This window comes from Atractosteus spatula, chromosome 2, assembly GCF_055471065.1.
Source record: "Atractosteus spatula isolate fAtrSpa1 chromosome 2, fAtrSpa1.hap1, whole genome shotgun sequence".
Lineage (NCBI taxonomy): Eukaryota > Metazoa > Chordata > Actinopteri > Semionotiformes > Lepisosteidae > Atractosteus > Atractosteus spatula.
The window spans coordinates 13,931,921-13,959,379 of NC_142707.1; the positions used below are offsets into that span (position 1 = coordinate 13,931,921).

Here is a 27,459-nt window from a genome sequence, read left to right on the forward strand (position 1 = left end):
ATGCAGATCCATCTTGTAAAATACACATTGAAGCCAGGATACTACTCACTTAACCTCTGCAGGATCATGACACTCTTCGTATTATTTCTTATACTGAGTGAGTACTTTTAAAGAGCCTTTTTTCATTCACATTAACTTTACTAACTACTCACTGTTGTTATTAATTGTTTTGTGACATTTAATATTATTACTTTTTTGTGCAGTGGGGCTTGAAGTGAGTCCAGTTTGGTCAGGTATGTTATTTATTTTTATATTTGTTTATTCAAGCTACAATAAAATTAATGTTTTATACATAATATTCACAGGCTGTATGTCCTAAGACATGTTAGTAAAACAGAATTCAGATCAAGTCATTCTAAATATAATAAAACTAAAACAGAATACATTTTTCATTTTTACTGATTGGAAAATACCGATATCAGAGCTTTTTGTTCTACAACAATCCTTGCTTCTAGGTTAACATTTCCAACACTATATTGCGTCTTTCAAAGAACAGATACTGTATTGATCAAAAAGAAGGGAAATACAGAATGCACTATATAAACAAGTTTTCAATGTAAAGGTCATTTTGGAAAATGAAATATTGAGATTATTAAGGCAAAGAGCAGCAGGTTTTGCAGAAATGTCTGTTCACAGATGGTCACATAAACAAAACCCAGGAAGGAATAATCAAATTCCAAAGTTAAAACAACTTGTCTTTATCATTCTTTCACCTCCAGAAATTTGTTAAGAAATATTAACAAACTTTATATCAGAGATTCATATTAGATTAATGGCAAAACTATGATTCATCCAAGACCAGTATATGGCATAATTTGAAAATAATTTCATGAGTCAAAATAAAAGTAGCAAAAATGCTTTGTTGACCCTGCACAACATTACAACGGTTCTAAAATCATCTCTTACATTTTTAAATAAAAACCTTTTGAAGTGACTGAATTCAGACAGAGATAAGCCCACAATGACACTTTATCATTTTACATCTTGCTGCAGATGGTAAGCTGCAAATACAGTACGTTTAAAGAAACTCACATCCTTAACTATGAAATTAACTATTATTGGATAATAATAATTAGCAAAACAATACAAATTTACTTTATTCAAGTAATGCAAGGCATTGCATGAAATACTGCACTTTACCTAGCCTTCATACATAGGACTAATGTTGAATGTGTTTTTTTTGGAGGAACAGATATCCGTCTACAACCTCTTATTGAGCTGGACCAAGAGCAGATTGATATAGAAGACTATGCCAGAGCTCGCTGTGAATCTGACAGTGGAAGACAATGTCATTTCTACATTGATCAGAGTCCAAACCCTTTCAAATCAACAGCGCACAGTTTTGGTGTCTGTCAGCTCACGGTGTATGTCAGTGAGCTGCTAGAAAACAAAACTCGTCAGGATAAAATGGAGATCTTTCTAAGCTGCGCTGTTGAAACTCTAATTGGGAACCAAGCAGTTCTCTCAAAGCGAAGTGGGATGAAAAAACTAGAAGTATTTGGTGAGTCCTTTTTCTATTTTTAATATTGATTCAAAATAATTTTGACTTAGTAGCCAAGGATTGATTGCTGAATATCTCAGACACCTCATCATAGTGCTAGAGACATTCTGCCGCAAATTCATAAAAATACTTGTGTGTGTGTACCTCTAAAAATATTATTAGTTTTAATCATATTTACACGTACTATATATAGTACAGTATTATTGATTTTCTTCAATAATAGATTAAGTTGATCGATTTATATCAGCATTTTATACTCAAATATTAATGTTTCCACTTGTCTAGCTTGTCTAGTACAACAGACCCCCAGAATGGAGGAAAGACAGAGACAGCTTTTTCTGCCTCAAAAATAATGGACTGCATGATCATAATTTAAGGCTTTTTCTCTGTTATGTAGATTGTTCAATATTTGCTGATTTGCAAATCTAAGTAATTGAATTCTGTTGTTTTTTTTTCTGAGAGACAAGTTTGGTAGTCTTTCTATCGATGTGGACACGGAACATATAAAAAAAGAGACAATCGTTACAATTCGCTGTGAAGCTGAGAGAGGAACACGCTGCCATTTTTACACTGATGAGGGCAGAGCTCCTTTCAGAACAGTGCCCTTCAGGGAAGAGTTTAAAGTCTGTCTCCTCACGGTGTCTGGATGGGAGCTGCTGGGACAGAGGGGTAAGGGGACTGGGACCGAGGTCTTCCTGAGCTGTGCTGCTGAACTGACCACAGAGGGGAGAACAGTTTCTTCAGGGCGCAGCAGAGCCATCAGGATCCAGGTGGAAAGTAAGAACCATTCTAAATTCTTTCTTTTTTATGTTAAGAGTGGTGTGAAATCTTAGAATATCCAATATCCAATTCTAAGGAGAGCAAGGATAATTAACTGCCACTCAATATATTTCTTAGAAGATGTAGACGTAAATTCAAGTGCAGACTATTACATACAGTACAGGTTGCAAAAAAATATATATAAATGCAAAATAGGAAATGATCTTTCCAAGGCAACTTATTAAGACTTTATGCAGACATTTATATCTTATAGATAATGAGTAAAAAATAAAAAGCATAATGTCAAGATTTTAAATCCTTAAAAGCACATAATTTACATCAATGGATGTTATATTGCAGATGTACAATGCACCAGTGAGAGTTCGTTTAGAACACCATGTGCAGTTTTGGTCTCACCATTATAAAATGGACTCTGGACATTTTTTAGTCTTGAACTGAAGATCATAAATATAGCTGATCCAAGTACTGGAACTGGAAATGTCAGATAAGAGGAATCGGTGAATTGTTGTGGGAAATGTATGAAATCATGTGGAAGTACATTTAAAACTGAGCATATTAGGCAGTTATTTATACAAAGGGCTGTGGGAATATAGAACATCATTGCCAATATTGGTAACTTGAAGCCAGTTCTCTGGTTTCTTTCAAGAAGCAGGTGGATGAATGCTTCTTATCAATTAACAACTCTTAAAATTTTAGATGGGCTGAACGGCTTCCTCTTATTTCTTGATTTAGCTCTTAACTGTTTTTGTATAGTTCAGATGGCTTAATTATAGTGATATAAAACTTGTCTCATTCCTCATAGACCGCTTTGATTCATGATCATAAATTATTTTCATCACATGGTGGAAACATGATGGAACCTAAAGAAAAACTTGTCTCCCTTGGAGATCTAATACTATTTTAGGTAATGTTATATTAGCCTAATATGGGCTTGGTTAGCTACTGTTCTTCCCACAGAACAGAACACAGAATCAAGATATCGGATTGTTTACTTATTAGGAAAACCTAAGTCTCAAGCCATCTTTGTCCTTTTCACTCTCCATTCCGATATATCGAAGTGTCACCAACATTACTGTCTGCTCTACAGGTTTGGAGGAGAGTCAGTCCACAAAAAATCGTGAGTAACAGTGCATGTGCCACTAATCATGAATCACAATATAATTTTTTATGTAGTAATAAAACAGATTTTACTGTTCATTGTTTACAAAGTGATTAAAAAGAAGATGTCACTCTAATTTTATCTTGTAGGTACTACAGACTCAAAAGACTTCAATACTGGATTAAGTAAGTTTCTATTAAGGGTTAAAAAGGGTAACATACTGTATTTGGCACATTAAATTGTTTTAACTTGTTTTATTCTGTTTATTTATTTAAATACATAAACACAACTTGTATATTTGACATCCCCATTGCATTGCCACCTCCTATACAGAATCTATGGCACTCTGGCTCAGATTATGGAAAATGTGATGTTTTGAAATTACACTCAATTGTTAAATTTCCAAGTTTTACTGAGGGAAGACTATGATAACAATATGCCTAATATTCTTGTGCCCACCTGTGGAGATGATTTTAATGTCTTGCAAGAATTATGTTAATTGTTTAGGTAGCAAAATCTAAGTATTTTTTTAAAACACTGATCATGATTCAGAAAGCCACGATAAAGAAAGATGCTGCCATGAAAACTGGCTTTCACAAATCACTTCAGGTACCGTGAATGTGTCTATTCACATATGCATCACATAATGTTGTTTTGTTCTGGAATTAAATGACACTTTACCTTATGGATGTCCATTTGTTTTATTCAAGATCTCACAGAAACAAATTTTACATCTGGATCTGGTAAGCATAATTCTGGGATAGAGAAATATATGGTTCACATAGCAGTTAGATGTAGTGTTAAATTAGCTTGTATGAATTGAACATTAAGGGCAGCAAGGAGGGTAATGAGTTAGCAGTGTGCAGTACAGGTTCAATTCTGAGTGGAAAACAATTTATGTTTTCCCTGTATTTGTGCTAGTTTCCGCTGAATTATCCAGTTTTTTACTTGCATATGTGCGTGTGTTTGTGAGACTGTTTCTGCCCTTTGGTGGACTAGAATCCCATCCAGGGTGTATCATGCCTTGTGCCCATTGCTTGCCCATTGTTAGGCCTATGACTCTGTATTGTATAGAGCTGTTAAAAAATGGATGGATGGAATTCATAATTGAAATCTACTCCCCCAATGAATTTCCAACATCTTTGGAAAAGAAGTAAATATCTTGCTTGCTAAAAATCAAAAGTGAAAAACGTTTTGTTATATTCATCTTAAAGGTACATGCATATTATTTGTTTATCCAAATAAAATATAGGGGTATTCAGACAAATTGTCGCTGGAGCACATTTCTTCTAGTATTACTCATCGTGTTCACCAATACCTGTCAATGGTAGACAATGAATTATAAATGTTCTTGATTATCTTTGTGTGATGTGTTCTACATGTGAGATATGAAAATTAAGATTACAATTTCTTTTGTTGCATTTGTTACCAAGATTAATTAAAGTCAAGACATGTGGAATGTAGTATATGGAATATAAGATATTGATCCATCCACATAAACCATTTTAGGAGTTTCTGAAACTAACTGATAAGCTTTCCAAAATGCGTCTTAGATAAAATCAACTTTAACATTCTTATTTCAAATATATACAGTATGTAATTGACATAACTATTGTTGTAATATGAATTAAAACAATCTTTTATTCTATTCATTAACTATACAATATGTATACACTGCTGTGCAAAAGTCTTAGACATCCTCCACACAATCAGGAGTTACAACATATACAGTATATGCATGCAATGTGCATCAGTTTACTCCAAACCTCGACTTGTGTTTCTACTACTCTAGCAACTTATCATTGTTGAAGCAGCTCAGTCTGAGTGAGCAATGAACAAACATTGCATTCTTTAATTCACATTGATTAGAGTCTTTACAAATTCGATCACTTGAGCAATTCAAGATCAATTATAAGAGTACCTAAGCTGCCAATATGAAATGCTGTAATAGCTACAGTATTACAGTACAACACATTTACCTGTCATATCTAATTGATTCATTGTCAGGTGAACCTTGTTATTAACATCATGTGTTTCTTTCTACACATTCATAAAACTACCAGACTACATTGTGTAGAGCCAGCAGCCATATCACCCTGCAACTCACAACAGGTAGACCACTATACAGTAGCTAAGCAGGTGTGAGCCTGGTCAGTAACTGGATGGAGACCTCCTGGGGAAAAACTAAGGTTGCTGCTGGAAGAGGTGTTAGTGGTGGCCAGCAGGGGCACTCAACCTTCAGTCTATGTGGTTTCCAATGCCCCAGTATAGTGATAGGGACTTTATACAGTAAAAAGCACCATCCTTTGGATGAGACATTAAACCGAGGTCCTGACATGTGGTTGTTAAAAATCACAGGGTGTTTCTTGAAAAGAATAGAGGTGTAACCCTGGTGTCCAGGCCAAATTACCCATTGGCCTTTACCAAACATGGCCTCCTAATAATCCTCATCCAGAAATTGGCTTCATGACTCTGTTCTCCTCCCGACTGAGAGCTGATGTGTGGTGAGTGTTTTGGCGCACTATGGCTGCCGTCGCATCATCCAGGTGGATGCTGCACATTGGTGGTGGAGGAGGGGAGTTCCAGAGTAAGGAATTATTATTATTACATTTTGTACTATAAAATACGTATATGGTATATGAGGTTAACTGTATGTTTAAGAGAAAATGGTTCTCATTTTGGAAGAAGATCATCAGAGAACTGAGTTTCTACCTTAAAAAGGAATAAACAGAATGAAAAGAGTCGAGCAATAATAATCTAAAATACAAAAAATAGAACATAAAAAATAAGATTTGTGCATAACATTTTGGTTAATTTGGATTTTTTTTCTTTTACAGCACCCCGTCCAGAGTTTTTCATCTTTTTAGCTGCTGTCGTACTGCCGATTCTGGTGGTAATAGCAGTCCTGATCTCCCTGTGCTTCAAAATCAGTGCGTTTGAATTTGTTACACAGGCAATACCCCAGATCTTTCTACACTTGGAATGTGATATTTCCTCAGTAACAGAAAGTTGGTAGTTTCAGGAACTTTCATTATTTAATTGGGAGCAATTCAGTTTTCTCATAGTAAATGAATGATGTATTTCCTAGCTTTCACTGAATCTAGTAGCTTTATTCTTCTGGCCCACTGGGACAAGGTAATCAATCATGCAAGCCTATTCCTCTTACAGTGACTCAAGGCTCCAGTGACATAAAGCAGCTTTATTTCTTCAATTGCCAAACCTCACAAGACATAAAAATAATCAGAGAACATGAAAGGGAGTTTGTCCCATTTTAAATAATATAATGTATCTCAAACATTTTTGATTTACTTTTGATTTATATTGACATGTAAAATAATATGTCTGTTTTCTCCATGGTTTTGAATACTTCTGCACTGACTGTTTCAAATAAAAAAAAAAATTAGTTGCTCACTCGGTGTACAGTATGTCACAGAAGTCCAATAGTCCAATCCTGAAACTAAAGAAATGGCGTGTTTTCATTCCAATACAGGAGTTAATAAACCAAATCAGCTTGGTATCAGGATAACCTTATTAGGCCATTGTGAAATTGGAAGTAAAACTGTTTATGTATAGTAAAAATAGTAACAAAAGAAGCAGCAGTAGATGTGTAGATGCTGTCTATCAATTTTTATAACCACAAAATCCTGAAATCCTGAGGAAATGGATGTCATACACAGTGTAAAATGTGATTGTATCCCTTTTAAAAATGTAAAAGTCATATCAAATATAAATGTATTTAATGAAAAATGAAGGTACCTCCTCTTTTCTCTCTATAGAAAGAAGGAAACAGGAAAGAGAAAGGTGAGCATTTTACTATTTCACTATGTGGACTGGCTTGTCATGATAAAGTCATGATACTAGGCCAATGTATTTGCAAATTTAATTGTTAGAACAATTTATTTTTTCAGTAAACTACATGTAGATTATTAGGCTTGTTCCTGCTTGAATGTTTAATCCTTAGGAATGATTTTACATTAAATTGATTTAAGAGAAAAAAACTTTCACATGCAGGTACAATAGGTTGTTTGGCTTGATATGGAAATTTAATGAATGTATCTATCTTTGCCCTAAGGGAAATGGAAGAAGAGGGAAACAACACCATTGTGTGTAAGTATGAAAGAAATTTGACTTTTGTGGTGTAATTAAGCACTATATACTGTACAGTAGGTCTTTCATAAAGCCCCAAATTGTTTTTCTTTTTCAACAGATGCCACAATCGATAAAGCAGCAACAAGGACAACAATGGTAAAAAAACAGTTATACAAAAAAGGAAATATATTAGATCCAAAGTTTATTACACTGAGAAATCATAATATTTGACAGAAATGTTAAATTAGCTACAAAAAATAGAATTACATTATTGTACGTAGTACTAAGAAACTCAATGCTCAATGCTTTTTCCAGGCAGGTATCTCAGAATTGGTGAAACAGTGATTCCTTGAATGTCTATAATAATGTTGACTGTTCATCTCCACAGCAGTTGCAGGAAAGGGAAGCAGATGTGTGCTATGCTACTGTGAAAGCTAAATTACCGAAGAAACAGACTACTGTGGTCGAGCTGAATCTAAAGTCAGAGTACGCTACTGTGAAGATGCACTGAGAGACAACAAAGCTGAGGAAATATCAGAGAAGGGATTTCTGATCTGAATAAAGACTTATGATAGACCTTGATTGACTGGAGCAATTTCTATATGTATTAATAATTTACTGATGAATATCTCAGCCTTTGATTGTTTTTATGATATGGACAAAATTAATAGGTTTCTTCTTTTTGGAAATTGTATTAAGGACAATTATGAAGTAATGCTTTTGCTATTACTTTTAAATTGATTTCAGCATTTGCTCTTATTTGTTTATATCTGCTGCCTTATTTAGTTTTAATTACAGTACTTTATAATCTTTAATTTTAATAAATGTCTTCTTGTCATTAGCTTAATTTTCATATGTAAAATTAGTTGTGTCAAAGAGATATGACTTTGTCCTGCAATGGAATGGCATCCCATCCATTGTTTTGGGTCTAGTTTTTACCAGGATAAGTCTGGCTCCTCCAAGACCCTAAATTGGATGACGTTGAACAATAAGCACTTAGATGAATTTGTTAGAAAATAGATGGATGGATAAATACAGCATATGATTTATGATTATTGTACCTGGATTATGTTCTATTATAACACTTTATTAGCAGTGTCACAGAAACATGTATTCAATAGAAATGAGCAAGTATTTCATCTTGTTGCTGGTGCCTGTGAGTTACAGAGTGCTCAGTCTTCATTCTGCCCATAATAATTATGTACAATATCAACTAATATCTAATTAGCGGGACTATTCTACCCCTTTCCTGAAGTCTAAAGTGGATGATAAAGTCTGTTGGACTTTTATTCAATCAAATCGTAAATTTTACTTTGGAATTTTCTACTTCCGTTAAGCACAATATATTTTAATCTACAAATCAATTCAGGTCAAGTTCAGTTTCCTTTCACACCACAAACAGTATGTAACACTGCCATTTTTTCTCTTACATACAGTACATCTTATATTTGCTTTTAGTAGTTACTTTTAACAATTCGTATAAGCATGTGTAAGACTTTTCTGAATTTACTGGGACCACTTTGAGATGATTCTTTATGGCCATTAGAAAATCTATCAATCAGCGTTGCACACACACAGATTCAATACACAAGATATATTTATTAATGCATAAATTGTGCATATAAAACATATAACAATCTGCCTGGATACAGATGGCAGATCTTACTGTGAGGGTTGTAAGAGCAATTTAAATTAATACGCTTGGGCATTCCCTGGGTCGACACTTTTCTGAAACAAGTTTCCAGTTCCTATTAAAACAACACTGGCCATCATATGATTGTCTCTGAGGGTGTGAAAATGGCCCCTGAAACAAAGTTCAGAGCTCTGCAGTGTCTTGTAAACCAGAACCAAGACAGCTGATGATTGCTTGAAAGTTTAGTGGGCATTTGAGACCCACGTGGGATTACTACGCCCTGCAGGTTCTTGATTGACTGGTCAAGGTGAGAGATGAGTAACAATGACCTCTGACATTTAGGACTGCAATCCAGATGTTCCCAAGAATCTCACAGACAGAAAGGAATGGCCATTGATCGTGATAGCCAAGCATGGCTGGGCGCATCCCCATTTGGGAGCTCCTCCTTATCAGAGAGAAAACACTGTAAATCAGAAACTGCATGAATAGCTTCTCTGTGGTGCAGCCATAGTAGAGAGATGGGGACGCGTTTAGGAAAGCACAGCAACACTTAATTCTGTCTTATTAATAAGTATTTCCTCTACACGTGATCATGATGTTGCGACAGTTCAAATGGTATTGTAACACAAAGAAGGTTTTTATTTTTGCATTATGGTTCACTGAACTTACTTAAAGTAAAATGAATACCTTTGCATTCTGAGCTTCAAATAGATTCATCAGCGTTTAGAAAAGCATGTATCAACATCCAGACTGTAGAAAGGATGTGGTAGAAGTTAAAAAAAGTACTGTTTTATTAGTCTCATGCACTGTGTAACAGAAAACGCTGTAGCAGACGTCAACTGCATGTAGTTCTTTGCTGGGTGAATTCAAGGTGAATTCATATCCATATCATGATACTGTATATGGAGATTTTAACAAAGGTTCAGTAGGGATGATCACAACCAAGATCTCCCTCACCACTTCTACTCTAACCCATAATTCCCCCCAGTATTATTTCCCAAAAAACCTACAGTATACCATATTAAGACACTCTTTCTTGGTTGTATTTATCTTTCTGCATCTCTTCTCCTCCCTATCTCCACTTTTGAAGGTACAGTACCCCCTGGTCACTCCTCACTGCGCTTGGGGGCCCTGACTTCTTTGTTCTAGCTGGCCCTCTGCTAAGTGGGTTAAGTCAATACTTTTTATGCCTTACCCCCCCAGTAAATGTTCCTAACTGCTTTGTCTTTTTGGGTGATGCAGTTCCTCTCAAAGTTAGATTGTAAGCCCAGGGACTGTGAAGTGCATAAGGTTGTTCATCTATTTGGAGTGATTAAAAGTTCTCATTGGTTAAATATTTGCCAGAGGTCATCTGGTGTTGCAAGTAATGCAATTGTGGTTTACACAGCAACCAGAAAGCTTTTACATCTAAATAAATTAGTCAATAATGAGACTACATGTGTCCCCATTTCACAGACAGACATACAGTAAGTGCTGATATCCAAGAAATTATATCTTATCACTTGAATTGGTACTTACATATTTTGTTCTTTTGTTTTAACAAGTGAACTGTGCATATATTTATATCTTACAGGAACACCTTACAGGTTTATGGTTTCTTTGTCAGAGTAAACAATGAACTCATGAACACACCATCACCTTAAATGGTGTTCTTGTAAGATACAAATATATGCACATTTTGCTTGTTAAAATTAGATATACCACACTGATAAACACCAATAAGGGTGAAACAGCAATTTGACTTCGTATACATGCAGTAAAGGTGAAATTCGAGTATACAAAGTTTGTTTAGATACTGTAGTTTGAAATTTTGGGTTGTAAAATGATCAGAACAAATTAATATGAAAGATACTGAAATATCAACTAGCTCTTCATTCATTTTGTGGTATTGCAGAACCTGGTTAGATGCCACTGTCAAGCAAATGGCAACTCCTAAGATCAGCCATAATGTGGCAGATTTATTGTGTATCCAGCTATGGAATCATTGTGTTACACACAAGGACATTTGTCAGAAGTCAAAATGGGGAAGTCAGAGAAAGATATTCAGAGGACCCATATCAGCAGTGAATCCCATATTCCTTTACTGTGCCAATTACAGGAAATGAACCCTGTTAAAGGTTGTGGTGTCAATTTGTAATCATTCCTTTTATAAGCATATACTGTAGACATACATACAAATTCATGTATGGATTGACCCTACTGTATAACCTATCATGTTTTCTCCTGACCTCTCTGCTATGCCTTCTCCTTCTCCCAGGGCCCCCTTACTGTCTTCTCTTACCTCCTTCTTTTGACCTCTTCTCAGCAGACTTTCTTATTTCATATTTCTCTACAGATGCTGTCACCACACCATGATCCTAAAATAATTTCATTTACAATCCAGCACCTTTTACTTTGTTTAATTTATTTTCAGAAAAAAACCCATAATTAATTTAGATTTCAAATCTCCCTTGTTTAGACTCACTCTCACTTCTGCTTCGTGTCCATTCTCACCTGCTCTGTCCTTTGTTCTGTTGAGCTTTATATTCCAGCTACCTTCTTCTCTCTTCATCACAACTCAAGGCCTCAAAATTCAAAGCTTTGAGTTTAATTTTTTTTTACTTTTCAGGAATTTACGCTTACTTGATCCTTCACAGTCATCATATGCCGACAAAAGTTCGCACTAGAACTTTTTTTACCTAGCAACAGTATGAAAGAATAATTGCAAGCACATCATTTGACATTTTGATGCTAATGCTATAACCACAGAATGTCTTGCTCAGTTTCACACCTTCTATTTCCTACCTTTTGTCTATATAAAAGGTAAAATTGCTTCTTAGAAATAAAGGGTCAATTACAAAAAAGTGTTTGTAGAAGAAAAACAACTCCTAAAATGAAAATTTAAAATGAGCTAAGTGACGCTGAATTTGGTGTATAAAACCCAATGATTGCCATCATCATTGAGAGGCTGCTCTCAGATCTGTTTGATTGTATCCTCTCCATGCGCATGAATAAAGGATTCTGCTTAACCACACCTAACCTGAGTGAAGAGTTTTCTTCGACATATATTGGGTTGATCTTTGTTGGACAGATTCCAGGGCAGAAATATTTTTTTTAACTTGGTGATAAAAACTTAATATATGTTTTAAATGAGGTCTCACTGGTGCACAGTACAAGGTCAACACAGGATCACGTCATTTAAATTCCATACTACATATATTAACATTGTACAACATTTTATTGCTTCCTAAAAATGTCAGTGATGTACATACACTATAATATAATAATAAATAATAAATAGCTTCTTCTAGCACAGAGTTTTTCATTTTGTTTTTACGGTATCTCTTATATGTTTGTTACCCTCATATAATATTCTTGTTACCTTTAGACACAAAAGTGTAAACAATTGTTAATTTTTACAACATTTATTGTGCGTGTTTATTAGGAGTTTTCATTTATTTATTTTATTCATTTTCTTACTAACAGCCTATACTGTTTGTGATATAGTATTTAAATGTGTTTGAGAAAAAATGACTTTTTATCATAAGAAAAACCTGTTTTGTGAATCCTCAAAACAAGTCTAAGATGTTATGTTCTAATGTAAACAAACCAATATATTTGAAAAAGAAATAATGTAAAGGAATATCTAAAATATAAGTACTTTTTTTGGTGTTTTCAAGCTTGCATTCTTCTTGCTAAAAATTTACTAATTTATATTCTGATAAAACAAACTTAAAAATGAAATTGAAGCAATGTTGCTCAGGTTTCATTAGTGTTTTCCCAAATAACCTGGCATGACTGATTTAAGCATTGCAATTATTTATTTTTATCCTCTGTCCTAGCACTCCCTGCACAGACACATAATCAGGGCTCTTTGTGACATCATGATTAAATCATCCAACAACACAATTTCTACCCTTACCAGAACCCTGACCCTTTCAGATTGGTGTCTGTCAGTTCTCTGTGTTTGGAATGGAAGTGATGGACATGAAAGCTCATTAGAACAAAACTGAGGTTTACCTGAGCTGTGCTGTTCAACTCATAGAACCACTTACCAATGCAGTCCTTAATAAGCCTTCAACATTATTTAAATGAAAGCTTATTTTATTTATACATACTGTTATTTCTGCTACTACGGGTATTGGCAAAATACAGAAAAAAGTTGTGCAATGCTTTTTTGCTGATTCTTGAGTTTTAGATGTTTTGAAAAAGTTCTGGAAGTGGCTATTCATAAAAAAAATTAAAAATGACAACACTATGGTTCTATTACACTGATCTCAGTCAGTTGCCGTATTGAAATATTATTTACCATATAACAATGCAAATTGATCCTTTTTAGTCAAGTGTACAGTTAGTCTAACTAAACAGCTACAGAATCATTTCATTAGTAGACTGCTACCTTATCACATTACCTTAAGGCCTTGTTAGGAGACACTTGTTAACTAGCTTTGGCATTGTCTGTGTGTTTTCTCACAATTTCATGTACGGGATTTCTGCGCTTCTCACTTTCATAGATTTTTTTGGCAATACGCATCTCTAATGTAGCCTTAAATCACAAAGTGGAGGGACTGATTATTCTGCCAATAAAACGCTTGTTTAAATCAACTGATTATCTCATTACCACTAACTGTTGCTTTAAATTTGAGTAATAAAGATCTTAATAAAGGACTGAATACAGTTAAAGAATTTACATTGAGTAGATTAATAAGTGCCTTAAGTATGCTGCAAAACACATTGAACAAGCATAAAACTAAATAACTGTGTAAGGTAAGACAATTTAAGCATTATCACATTTGTCTGTGGTTACCTTTCCTGTGCATTATGTGTGATGTTTCCTGTGCGTATTTCAAGATCAGTTTCATCCTTTGAGTTGCATATTCTTAAATGTAATGTCACTCCCGTAGACCCTTCAGATTCAAGATGCTGCCTATATCATTATTTATTTTCTGTGAGTATATTAAGCTATGGTCATTATTCTTTCACTTCAGGGCTGACTTTTATTTGCTAAACAAATTTGACCTTATTACAGTATGTGATCATTAATATTTCTTTGTTTTCTTGAAGTTGTATTTGGGGTTAAAGTGAGACCAGGATGTTCAGGTATGTATAAGTAGTATTAGTGTTCACTATTAGCACTATTTTTAATAATATTTGCACAGTGATTCATGTTACATACTGGATGTTATATATATACCGTAAATCAACCAATAATTTTCATCAAAAAAGGTCTACCTGTAATCAGGTCTTTGCCACCTAGTGAATATCCTGAACAGATCCTGAAGAGAATCTAATTCGTATTTCTTTTTAAGAACAGAGGTACTTCATCTCATAAATGTATGAATTTTACATAAAATACAAACAATGCAGTTTACAATACATTGTGAAAGAGATGTATGTCTCTGTGCAGATTGCATTTTAACTTTTTAAATAATATTACAAATTACATTCTTATGATTTTCTGACCAAATTTAACATGAACTACTTGATTGGGAAATGTTCAGTTGTAAAATTACACTTTCAACAATCTGCATATTACATGAATTCATGGTGAATGTATGAATTAAAACTATTACATAAATAAAATGCAAGTACATTTTAATAAATACAATTTAATCAAATCTATAACACTATACATTATCTTTAAATCTTGTAGAGCGGTAACACTAAAAAAATGCACTAATCACAAAAGAGCTGTTCTGTTCTTAAATCTAAAATTCTAAATTATTTCTGAAAATGTTTTTAAAAAATAGCAATTTCAGCTATCCATTCACTACATTTTTCCATGTTTCTTGAACATGCAGATCTTCTTGTAATCCCTCAAATTATAGTGGACCCAGAGCAAATCAATAAAGGGGATGATGTTAAACTTCGCTGTGAGGCTGAGAGAGGAAGACGGTGTCATTTTTACACAGATCAGAGTTCGGATCCTTTCAGGTCTGTGAATTACAAGTCTGGTGTCTGTCAGTTCTCTATGTCTGGGAAGGAGCTGATGGAAAAGAGTGCTCATCAAGATAAAGCTGAGGTCTTTCTGAGCTGTTCTATTGAATGGATGAAGCAAAATCATGTAGTTGAATCACCACGGAGTGAGATGAAAAAACTGGAGATGAATGGTGAGTCTGCTCAGTCATTTAAATTTGAAATTGCCAAAATGTAGGATTATACTGTAATTTGTTGCACAATTCCTGTTACGGTTACTGATCTTTTATTTCAGGAGCCAGAGCTGGTTTTAAGATTTAGAGAGTTATGAACTACAGATTTTTTCTTGACCCTCATAATCTTTAAACATTTTTTTTAATAGTCCATCACAAACGGAGTTCTTGAAAACAAAAAAAATATGGTAGCAGCCAAATTTACTACTTTTCTCACCACTCTCATCCTTCATTCAAAATATATGCCATAATACGCAGTGAAAAAGTAAGTGTTTTTAGCTTCAAAATGTATTGTTCTGTCTATCTTTTTGAAATTTTATACAGTATTGCACTTTCGCACACAATTGTTTTTTATAAAATTCATTCATTTTAAATCCCGGCTGAAAAGTTTCCTATTATCTTGCTACTTACTGTAGCTATGGCTGTGCATTATTAGTAATATTTCAAATCTATTAGAATCTCTGAGTCCTTATTTACTAATGCCAAACATTTTTATGTGACTAAATGCTGTACATGATGCACAGTTGTTTAAAAAAACACTTGGAAAATTATTCAGAAGTTGTGATTTTGTAAATTATATATACAATAGAAATGATGTTTTTAAAATAAAATAACACACTTTATTCCCTTTCTAACTTAATCAGTCAGTGGTTTGTTTTTGTTTAATGTTACAATTAACATTCTTGAAATTTGCACAACACTCATTGGTAAATAAAATATTAAGTGGATGTTCAATACTATAAAGTTCATGTCCATTTTTTTTCTAATTTTGTTAAAGAAGGCACACAAAGAATACTGTTTCTTTTTTTTTTGTTTTGTAAGTTTTTGTGCCTCCAAGAATTAAGTATTACAACAAAGCAAGAATGTTGCAAATATCTCATACTTTTAACTGTTAAATGTTTAATTGCCTTATTGAAAATGACCAAATTCTTTATAGATACAAACACTGTCTGCTTCTTATCACTGGAGCATTTTGTATACAATCATCAATGAGAGAATTCTCCTGCTTTGATTCCCACAGACAAATTTGGAAATCTTCATATGCGTGCGGAATCGGAACGCGTCAACAAAGATAAGCGTGCCAGATTTCGTTGTGAAGCTGACAAGGCATCACGCTGCTTTTTCTACATCGAACCGAATCCAAGACCTTTCAGCTCAGAGCTTTATAGGAAAGAGTATAAACTCTGTGTACTGTCCGTGTTTGGAAGGGATCTTCTGAGTCACAGGGGTACAGGGAACAGTAATGAAATCTCTCTGAGTTGTTCTGTTGAACTAGTAATAGAGGGACAAAATATTACCTCACAGAAAAGCAACAGCATCAAAATCAAGGTAGAGGGTAAGAACCAGTTTAATTTAATTAATTATATTACATCTATTCTGATTAGCTCTATGTCTACACTAGATTATGATTGTGTAAAAATATCCTAAGTTTACTTATGTTTTGTTTTGTTGAAAATATGAAGCTTTTGTTGATCATTACAAATTGGTCACTGGAATCATTAACAAACTATCTGTTCTATAGATGTGGAGGGGATTGAGGAGCCCACAAATCCTTGTGAGTAATCTTGTTTAATTGACATAATATCTGTCCATGTCAACTGTTAAGATGCCACTTCATGTTACTCTTTTGGTCTTAGAGTTGAATGTCTTGAATGAATGAGTTGAAAGTGTGAAGGATATTTTTTTTAGTCAGCCATACATTTGTCAGTCAAGGACACTATGGAAAAGATTAAGATTTCCTCTATTTGTAAGATTTATCCAAAGGTTGGGCAAGAAAATGTACTTTATGCCTTAAACGCAAGCCTACCCATAGATTTTGATGCAAAGCAAAGCAGCCCAATGAAGATGATGCATGATACCATGATACGTTACTGTGTTAATATGTACTGTACATGAAGCAGAGCGGCACGGTGAAACAATGGTTCGTACTGCTGCCTCACAGCAATGCAACCCTGGGTTTAATTCTGGATTGGGGTGCTATCTGTGTGGAGTTTGTATGGTCCCCCTGTGTTCACGTGGGTTTCCTTTGGGTTCTCCTGTTTCCTCCCATAGTCAAAAAAGATACTGTACTGGTAGGTTAATTGGTTTGTGGTAAAAGTGGCCCTAAATGTGAGTGTGCGTGTCTGTGTGACACACAGACAGCCCTTTGATGGTATATTCTACCTTGTGGCTGTTGCTTGCTATGGTAGGTTCTGGCTCCCCTGCAACCCTGAATTGGAAAAACCAGTTAGAAAATGGTTAGATGTATATGAAGCAAAATTTATAGTTTCTAAGGACACACATTGGTAATGTTTTGAAATATGTGTTAGCAATTTAAATTGCAGATTTCTCTTCATACATATCTGTTTTCTTGTTAGATCTCAGGCACCCTAATTTGCATTGGTGTGTCACATTATGATACTTACAGTACTTACTTTTTTGATCCCATGAGGGAAATTGCAGTGCAACAGCAGCTTAGCACAATCAACACAGCACAGTGTAACAAAATGATACAATAAAACTACAATGCATACCATACAGTCAATACAATACAATATAGTTCAATAGAATGGCTGCAACGTTAAATAGCTAAAAGACAATTTATTTGCGATATGCTTTAAATACGGTATGTTTTTTTTTTCAAGATCCTACTCAATCTGTAAGAGACTCATACATCACCAGCGCTGAACCTAGTGAGTATCATTTTCCAGGTGGATGTAGTAAACTATATACACTATAACCCAAATTGTTCTGAATATTAATTGTTATCTGATTTTTGGGTCATGGAGTAATTTGACCTCACAAAACGTCAGTCCTGATGATCTTTCCATGTGAAACTTTTTCTCTAACATTACGAAGACACAGACAAGGAAAATATACCTGCTTATAGTATCTTCAGTGTACATCTGTTTAATTTTTGCAGTGCTCAGTCAATTAACTTCAGAAAAGATGAGACTTCTGCCTTTAGTGAAGGACTGGTATTTTTTTTCTCTTGCAGCTAGTTGTTAGTTCTTCAGTGAAACTTTAATGATTGCTTTATTAATTGCATTAACAATATGAAAACTATTCTGTGATAATCATATTGATGACCAAAAACATGCCACATAGCAATTGGAGAATTGTCAAGGAAGCAAACTGTCATCAAAGCCATATGTAATATAATTAATATGTAATTAATTACAACTGTACTTTTAAAGTGATAATTTAAACACTGTTTTCCCTTTCTTTTACGATTTACAAACCCTTCTTTAACAAGGTGAATAATTGATTTTAAGATTTATTTGTAATTATATATTACATTGGTTTTTAATTTTATATAATTAAACTTTATTTCTTTAGTACTTCTTTATAATTTATGCTAACAAAAGTTAAGAATTTCTTTAATAAATATTAATTGCAGATTCAAATCATTAATCCCATTTGGTGACTGAAGAAATAGGGGAAAAAAACAAGAAAATTAGTTATGAATTGGATAATGCATCTTGCTTTATTAGATTTTTAGAGTCTAAAATGTTATATTGCAATCATAAAGGCATTTACAAAGTAAATATATCATGGAAACAGCAAAGTCAAATTTATCATAATTAATTAACTGGCTCACAAGGTTCATATTTATTCACACCACTAAGTATTCCATTAAATAAAAACAAATATGTACATAACACACAGAAGACATTCAATAGGAGTATACGTTGTCATGTTTAAGGTCAGAGTTCTCTCAAAAGACTGCAAGAAAATGATATAAAATACTATAGAGAAAGCTGAGTCTGCTTTCCACAGTATTTTTCATTATTAAGAAACTCAAGGCAATTGGTGCTGTATAGTGGCTACCCTGCCAGGAAATGTGTCTTGCTACAAGTGAGACAAGTGGTTCAAGAAGCAATGATAAATCCATAAGCAACTGCTGGAGATCTCAAGCAGAAACTGGTATCTTCAGGACATACTGTAAGGTTGCAAGGAAGAAGCCTATTCTGAGGATGAACCAAAAACATGCTACTTGTATTTGGCAACTTACACCTGGATGCCAATTAGAACCATGTCTTATGTTCAAAGGCAATGAAAATTGAGCTTTCTGTGTTGAGAAAACACTCATACGCACTGTAAAATATGGCAGGGGACCTCTTATGTGTCGGGTTGGTCCTGCAACTGCAGCACCTGCTGTCTTTGATAAGCTGGGAAGAATAATTTAATTCAGTACACACCAGGACATTTTGGTCAGAAACATGGTTCCTTTTGCCAAGGCCTTCAGGCTTGGCCAAAACAGAGAATCCAGTGTGACGGTATTCCAAAGCATATGTCCAAATTATCAAAAAAAGAATTAATTGCACTCAAAAAAATATTGTTAACTATCTCAATCCTCAGACCTCAACACAATGGAACATTTGTGGTTCAAACTGAAGAAGGTAGTTCACAAACAGAAACCTATCAGTCTGAAGGTCTTACAGTATAGCTATTTAACTTAGTGAAGTGGTCAAAAATCCCTCCTCAGAAGTGATGGAACATTACATTGCAGCAGCCTCAGGAGATATCTTGTCTCTGCAATCTATACCAGATTGTCACGACCGCCAGTCAGCAGAGATCAACCCACAAGAGAGCTAACCAGTGCCAGCAGCGGGTTAATAATAACAAGCACCGCCGCACGTGTTAATCTATTAGCACATGCTCTATCGTGCGGCAGGCAGCACTATTTAAACCATCTAAACTCGCTTCCTGCTGCTCGGTATTGTTCCTCTCACAGAGAGCTCCTACCTCGCCTTGTCTGAAACATTCTAGCGATACCTCTTTCGGCTTCTGAACTTCCTTTTGCCTTTCCACCACGAACTTGCCTTACATTTTGGTTTGGACGCCTGTTTCAGTATCTCTCAGCTTTTGACCTACTTTTTGCCTTTTGACTATGAACCCGCCAAATGTTTTGGATTGGACACCCGCTTCAGTATTTACATTCTCCTTTGTATGCATAGGATCCTCATAACTCACCATTTCCTTATACAGATGAGCATTTACAAAATACTAACTAGAGGGGCATGAATAAACCCTGAGAAATCCTGAGTTTTCTTGACTTCAATTACAGTATGAGTTACAAATATGGTCTGTACATAAACAATATTAAGGGTTTTCAAAGCATGTTTCAGAACTATTTTAAGCAACACACATTGTTGAATCGGTAAATCTTTCTGTTATATTTTCTGTTCCATTTTCAGCGGAGTGGTATTATACAATTCTGCTTAAAGTGGCAGAGTGCCTGAGAAAGAGGGGTATAATGATTACCAGTCATCCAGAAGGATATAGGACATAGAATAAGAACATGAGACCATAAGAACACAAGAATACATGATCATATGTGTATGAGAACCTACTGTACCAACATAAATACATAAGAGCATAAGAACAAAAAACGGAAGAACTATGTAAGTAGTCTTACATATGTTCACTTGTTTAATTGCATGGAACTGTCACCTGGGTTTGCTTTTGGATATAATGGGCTTAGTACAGTATGTTATTAGTATGATTAGTATGTAAAAGAAGACTAGACAAAAAGGGTTTGACAGTAGACCACCTTGGGTTAAAAGAGATTTGCTATTGGGTATGTAACATTAGCTTTTCCAGAAAGATTCACAGGTTGTTTAATGTTTACTAGGTGAGTTAAATTTTAGTTTGTTTTGTTCGTTCTTTTAAATAAAGCTAGGAATTCTTCTGGATTTATAGGACAATTATATAGTGATGCCTTGGTTTGTATGCAAAGGCCTCCTGAGTAATGCTATCACAGATGGAACTCTTTCATTATACATATACATTTTAAGTTCTATTGATTCTTTGATTCATTCTGGATTTTCCTCCTTTCAGGACAACCAGATAATCATTTAATCTGGATTGTAAGTGGTGGATTATTATTTCTTGTGGCTCCTATAGTTCTGACATTCTGCTTCTTCAAACACAGTGAGTTAGCCTTTTTATGCATTAATAGTGTTCCGATTTCTTCTGGCTTCAACATTTCTGTTGACTTGAAAATGTGTTGTTGTTTCTTTGGAACAATTGTACTTCTTTCCATAAAATCTGAATTAAATTATTTTAATAAATTGAAAGTAAGTATCTACAGTAGGTGGTTGCTGAAGCTTCCTGTGATTCTACAGGACAAGGAACAGAAAAGAAGCTACTTTAACACCTTAATTGTTAAGAAGACAAAGGAATCCAACATGTAACACTGCAAACACAAGTTCCTTGAAACACACAGCAGACCAAGAAATTAAAAATGATGGTTCTGCGTTTATTTCTATAAATGTCAAACTTAAACATTACAGTATACAAGGAACATATGCAAAAACATGCAAAAGGCAAAAGAAGAAGTGATTGGACCAAAATATTGTTTTCTGAATAAACGTCACTATTTATATCTTGTAATACCCTTATGTGCTGGGTCATAATTAGAAGGAAGAGGAATGAAGGTACAGTTTAAAGGCCAAAAACTAGTCCCAAAAATCTCTGGGTGGCAGGAAAAGACTGTTCTTTTCTTACAGTATACACCTGGAAAACACCTGCATATGGTATTTAAGTGGGCTAAATCACAAACTGCAAAGGAACAAGTAAAGGTTTATTCCATGCTGAAAAGAAAAGAACGTTTTGGCTGTGGAGCCTTCTTCGTGTGTGTGTCAGCTGAAAAGCTGTGTTTACCTTCTTCACTTTTCAGCATGGAACAAACCTTTACTTGTTCCTTTGCAGCCTGCGCATGCTGACGCAGCTACCTACTGTACTTGAACTAAATCACAAACTGTTCCCTTAAACTGGAAAAGAAGGAGGGCATTATGAGTAGATAAGAAACAGGATACTGGAAAATGTAAAATTATTTTTTTACATTAAGTTTTGATTCTGTTAAAATACTGGTGTTTTGGTTTAAGTTTAGGAGACCTTCCTACTGTATATAAAGGCACAGGGAAACACATCAAACCCCGCCACTGTTTTACAACTTCTCTATCTCCAAGAGTAATTTCTGCAGCTTTCAACATGATGCATAGTTATCATAGTTAAGTTACCTTAGGTACTACATTTGCATACATCAATACACTTCAATACACTTAAACATGCTACATTTAATACTTGTTATGTGTATTGATTAAGTACACATAGAAAAAAAACAGGCTTCTTCTGCTTAAAACAGGGCCATATTATAAAAGAGTATAACATATTCAGATAATTCACATTATTTTTGAAGGCTGAGAAAACGATTGCAAGAAATAAAGAAATGAGTGAATTACATTCTAATATGGAATGATCAGGTTTAGGAAAGGTGAAAGTGAAGGTGATGAAGGTCAGTATAGAACAATGTTAAGATAATAGATACAGTAATTACACATGGTTACAATTATATGATTGTAAAATAATTTAATTAAATGCATTCTTGTGTACATATCTGAATGTTCACAATGGTTAGATGAATAAAGCCTGTACCGTACCTCAATAATTCGCTATTGTAGATGTGAAATTTAGATTTCAAAATATATGAATGCCATTTAAATGGAGAAAAATGTATTTAATCAGAAAGTGTGGGGGTTCTGCTCTGAATTGCATTTCACACTCAAAATATTTGTTTTGTAGAGAGGAACAAAGGGGACAGTAAAAGGTGAGACAGCACTTCTTTTATTCATCATTCATTCTGTGTTCTGTGGTAAGAACAGTGCCTGCTGTATTGTAAATGTATTGACACGATATATTGCTGGGTTAGCTCTTACCATTAATGTCTCACTCATGATTTAAACAATAGATTTACAAAATTGTCTGCTTCTAGAAGGACTTTTAAAGTGACCGTTGAAGGTCACAACATCATCAGAACTGTCAAAAGAATACTTCATGTACTGTTTTATCACCAGAAATCTGTTTACTATTGTAACTAGTCATATTAAATCAGGTAAAATAGTTGAAAACATATTTTTATGACAACCTAGTCTGGAGGCTTGGTCCTTGAGAACAGATGCCAACAGATGTAATATATAAGTTTAATTACTCAGTTCTGCTATTTTTTAGGGCTTCGGAACAACATGGAAACAATTCTAATTGTGCTGTCTGTAAGTATGTGTGAAGAATGAGAACATAGACAGAAATTTGTAATATTAATGATCACTTTTACAGTACATACAGTATGTCACAAATCTACATTCATTACTGAATACCTAATTGTATTTTTCATGTTTTCTGCTTTTTCCTATTCTAAAAGATGAGACCATCAATAAAGAACATCAGTCTTCAATGGTAAGCAGATGATCATGTAGTGTAAATCCAATATTTTCTGCTAAAATATTGTCATTAAAATATTATGGAGCAGCTAAATATCTAGAGGAGCAAAAATGTATTGGTTAATGTGCGTTTCAGTCTTATGTTTTATATAATTTCAGACCCTATCTGCTTTTAGTGTTAATTTAATGCATAGCGTTTTTGTGTCAGTGAATTACTGAAACGTTTCGTATCTCTGCAATATGTTTTTCTCTTTTTTCATCTCCACAGCAGTTGCAGGAAGAAGAGACTTTTGTGTTTTATGCCACCGTGAAACACGAAAAATACCCTCATAAACTGGCACCGAAAGCAGAATTTACTGATAAATGTGTCTATTCCACTGTAGTAAGGCACTGAGAAGCAGCAACCCAGAAACAACACACTGGAGGAAGAGAACTTTCAGTCTTCAATCAGAGCATAATGGACTTTTAAACAGTGCAGTGGAGTTAATCAATTTCTCCGTTTGTTAATGATCTACTTTATATGGTTCTGTCTTAGGCCTGGAGTGAGCACTTTGTTATTGGCAGATTTAGAAAAGGTAATCAAATTTGCTTAGCCCAGCAACAAAATAATATTTACAGTATGACATTCTTAAATGGGTAACTGTTATTGTCTTTATATTTTAACAGCATGCACATGTTTTGAGTTACTGTATAAAAATCCAGTCTTGGGAGGGAATATTTTCTGCTTTTGTCATCTTGCTACATAATTACAGTATACAGTATACTAATTACTGTGAATGTCAGTACTATACAATGGACATTGTTATCAACACTGAAGAGGATGGTTATTCTAGATGTTATAGTGTCTCACAAATGTCTTTAGACTCCTGCACCATTTTCACATTTTGATGCTTTAAAACTTGCAGTCATGAAACTTTGAAATCACAATTGATATTTGAAATGTGCACATATGTGTATATCAACTCCACACATTCAAAGCAAAAAAAACAAAGAAAAAATATGAAAACGTATATAAAAAGTCAGGAATGCTTATGTAGCGGCAAGGCTTATTAATAATACAGATTCCAAGGGAGAGTCTTATCCCAGGTTGTTTATAATCCTAATGTCAGAGAGCATTGTTACTCATCCTCCACCTCGATCAGCCTAATAGGAACTAGTAGGGCAGGGTAACCCCACGTAGGTCTCGAATGCCCACGGAACTTTAAACCAATGAACAATTGTAGTTCCTCCAGATAAAAGAGGCAGCACAGGGCCCAGAAGTTGCCCCTCCAGGACATTCTCAGACTCATCTCGAACAATCACGTGACGGCCAGTGTGTCCGAGAGCCAGGACTTTACTTTGTTCTAAAAGTCGAGAACGGAGGTTGCCTGCGTGTATCCAAAGGATCCGTCCGAGGTTAGCCCAGCAGCAAGAATTGGGAACTGCCGGTACCCCACCGCAAACTCTCGCCTGATCAACAAGTGAACTTCGGTCGGAACTGTCAACAGCTGAATCTCAGTATTCAGAACTAGCGCTACATCAGGAATGAACCGGTCTTCTTCCCGCCTAAAGAGTGTGACTTGCTTGGACCTGCAGTCACTTTTCATGTGCAAAAACTCTGCTAGTTCAGCTGGGACTAACTAGCCAGTCTTCAGAAAGCAACTGCCAGCACGCAGCAGCAGGAATCTCTCCCTCCTTCTCCCCCACCTCACACCAAACAGGACTGCCTGGCACCGGGCCAGAGGACGCCGATTGGATGCAGCAACAGCCTGCTCATTTAAGAAAAAGGTATAAATGAATGGTATACCGAATGTATGTCCCTCTTGGTTTGTAACTCTTCGTTATTGAATATATACCTTTTGTATTCTGCTAACCCTCACTATAAGATCTGTTATGTTTATCTGCACATTTTATATATTAATAAATGTGTTCTCGTGTATTAGTATCTGTGTGTGTGCATTGCTGAGTTCTTCCGCAAGGTCAGTTTTCTAATAGCCATCAAAGAATCATTTTGTGACTTACTGCTACAATTAATAATTATTCCAGTAAATGCACAAAACTTACATATCCCTATACTTACATATTCAACCCTTTGTTGTACCAATTATTTAAGGTGTATTTTAACAGTCCACAAAATTATTTCACCAAGGAGTTTTAATAACAAGTCAAGTATGGTTATACAAAGACACAGATGAGGAAGACAACAGGCATCCCTTAGAGGATGGAGAAGTCAATATTTAAGAAGTGGAAGATGCCCAGACATTGTCTAAATTAAGTTTTGCTTCCAAACTGACCAGATGGGCAAAGAGGAAACAGGTTGGAGATACAACTGTGAGACCAATGATGACTTGAGCTACAGAGTTCAATGGTTGAGATGGGAGAAAGTGTGCATATACAGTACAGTACCAGTCATTCCACAAAGCTGGCCAACATGGCAGAGTGGAAAACTTGCTTTGGACCCTTAAATTGGGACAAAAGCTTACAGTACCTTTCAGCAAGACAATGATTCAAAGCATTATGCCAAAGATGCCATGTAGTGACTTGAGAATTGAAAAGTGAATGTCCTTAAGAAGCCCAATCAAAGTCCTGATTTAAGCATTATTGAAAATCTGTGGAAAGTCTTGTGACTTTACCATCCATAAGTGACCTTGAAGGACAAAAACTGCACCAAAGTGATGTGCAAAGTTGGTAGAAATTTACCCCAAAAGACTGAAATTGCTACCACTGTTGCTTCAACCAAACATTGAGTTCTGAATACTCATAACTTTCACATATCTTAGCCTTAGAAGTCTTCAGTTTAAGTATTCAGACTTTGAATAACATATTCAGTTTTTAAAACATGTGTGCATCATTTTATAATTTCACAAAAAGGGGAAACCACAGAACGTACACATACTGTTGACTATATATATAATGACTATAAGAGATCTGTAGGCTACTGTCTTTATTTTTTCTAACCTAAAAAGGTCTCCTTTTCCTTCAATAAGGATTAATAAATGAACTTATCAAGACAATTTCCTCAGCTTTCCTTCTGGTTTTCTTTACATCCCATTTCTTAATGATTTAATCTAACTAATAAAAACCAATAGATATTTTATGAGTCTTAAAGCAGATAATGATGACCCTTTCCATTAAGTTCTCTTGTAGGAAAGGATTTGAAAGACCTAAGTCAGTAGATCTAATGTTAAAACAATTCCACTACAGTTTCTTCCTTCAACTATACTTTTTGGTAACATTTTCTATTACATATCTTGTGGTTGTTTCGATAGGTTTGATTAAATAAGTAAATAAATATTAACTGCACAGAGTGCAGTTCTCCTTATTTTCTTCCTGAACTGCAGGAGATTAGACACAGCTCACAACTCTATGCCCACCTGGCTACTAATATAAAACTGATAGTAAATCCTGTGGAATGTGGAATTACCAACTGGACCAATCAAATTATTTTTTTTTATTCCAGTGACATCCCAGACACACAAGACACTAATCAGGCAATCAAGATAGGTGTGTCCAATTTTAACTCCATGGGAGACCTTGGCCAAGTACTAGTCTTGCACCATCACAATCACCTTTGTTTTTCACACAAGCCAGAACAAAACTAGTACTTTACCAAAGATTTTAAGCTCCCAGCCATCTCCCTTTTATATATCTGTTTTTATTAGATGATTTGCTTATTCACTGTTTTTTTTTAACAATTTTCTGTGAGGAAACATTCCTACAGTATGTCAGATGCTTCTATTGTGTGAGAGAGAATACATTTTACAAAATCTTAAATAATATCTAGACTCACCAATTATTTTCTTTATCTAATTTGGAATAGCCAGTTGTCTTCACTTGCAACTATGAAGCCTACACCCGTGCACGGAGGACAATGCAATAAATCTAGGCAGATTCCACAGACCTGCCTGCCTGTGAACCACTTGTCTTTTAACACATCATAGGCACCACAGCTCAGTATCAGCAGGTCATCCAAGACAGACAGTATGGAGTCTCCCTGGCCAATAGCAACACATGGCTTTAAAAACCCAATTGCTAAGATGATTTAA

General features: G+C 34.8%; 3 protein-coding genes across 3 annotated transcripts in view; all 3 read left to right on the plus strand.

The window, feature by feature from the left end:
• On the plus strand, window positions 1-8,047 carry LOC148839338 (uncharacterized). Its single transcript, XM_088939635.1, has 12 exons — window positions 1-97; window positions 204-233; window positions 1,193-1,501; window positions 1,964-2,278; window positions 3,369-3,398; window positions 3,530-3,565; window positions 4,091-4,123; window positions 6,218-6,310; window positions 7,157-7,181; window positions 7,453-7,487; window positions 7,588-7,625; window positions 7,858-8,047. Exons 1-12 carry the CDS (start codon window positions 1-3, stop codon window positions 7,978-7,980), a joined length of 1,164 nt encoding a protein of 387 aa, XP_088795761.1. The 3' UTR covers window positions 7,981-8,047.
• Window positions 8,048-14,863: 6,816 nt separating this feature from the next.
• Window positions 14,864-25,351, plus strand: LOC148839339 (uncharacterized). Its single transcript, XM_088935777.1, has 9 exons — window positions 14,864-15,191; window positions 16,252-16,566; window positions 16,753-16,785; window positions 17,855-17,902; window positions 21,054-21,146; window positions 22,800-22,824; window positions 23,226-23,266; window positions 23,416-23,450; window positions 23,703-25,351. Exons 1-9 carry the CDS (start codon window positions 14,864-14,866, stop codon window positions 23,826-23,828), a joined length of 1,044 nt encoding a protein of 347 aa, XP_088791903.1. The 3' UTR covers window positions 23,829-25,351.
• Window positions 25,352-25,710: 359 nt separating this feature from the next.
• Window positions 25,711-27,459, plus strand: part of LOC148839340 (uncharacterized) — a 30,176-nt gene continuing 28,427 nt past the window's right edge. Inside the window, exon 1 of the mRNA XM_088935790.1 lies at window positions 25,711-25,729. Within this exon, the coding sequence (XP_088791916.1) occupies window positions 25,711-25,729 (19 nt within the window). The remainder of the gene's footprint in view (window positions 25,730-27,459) is intronic.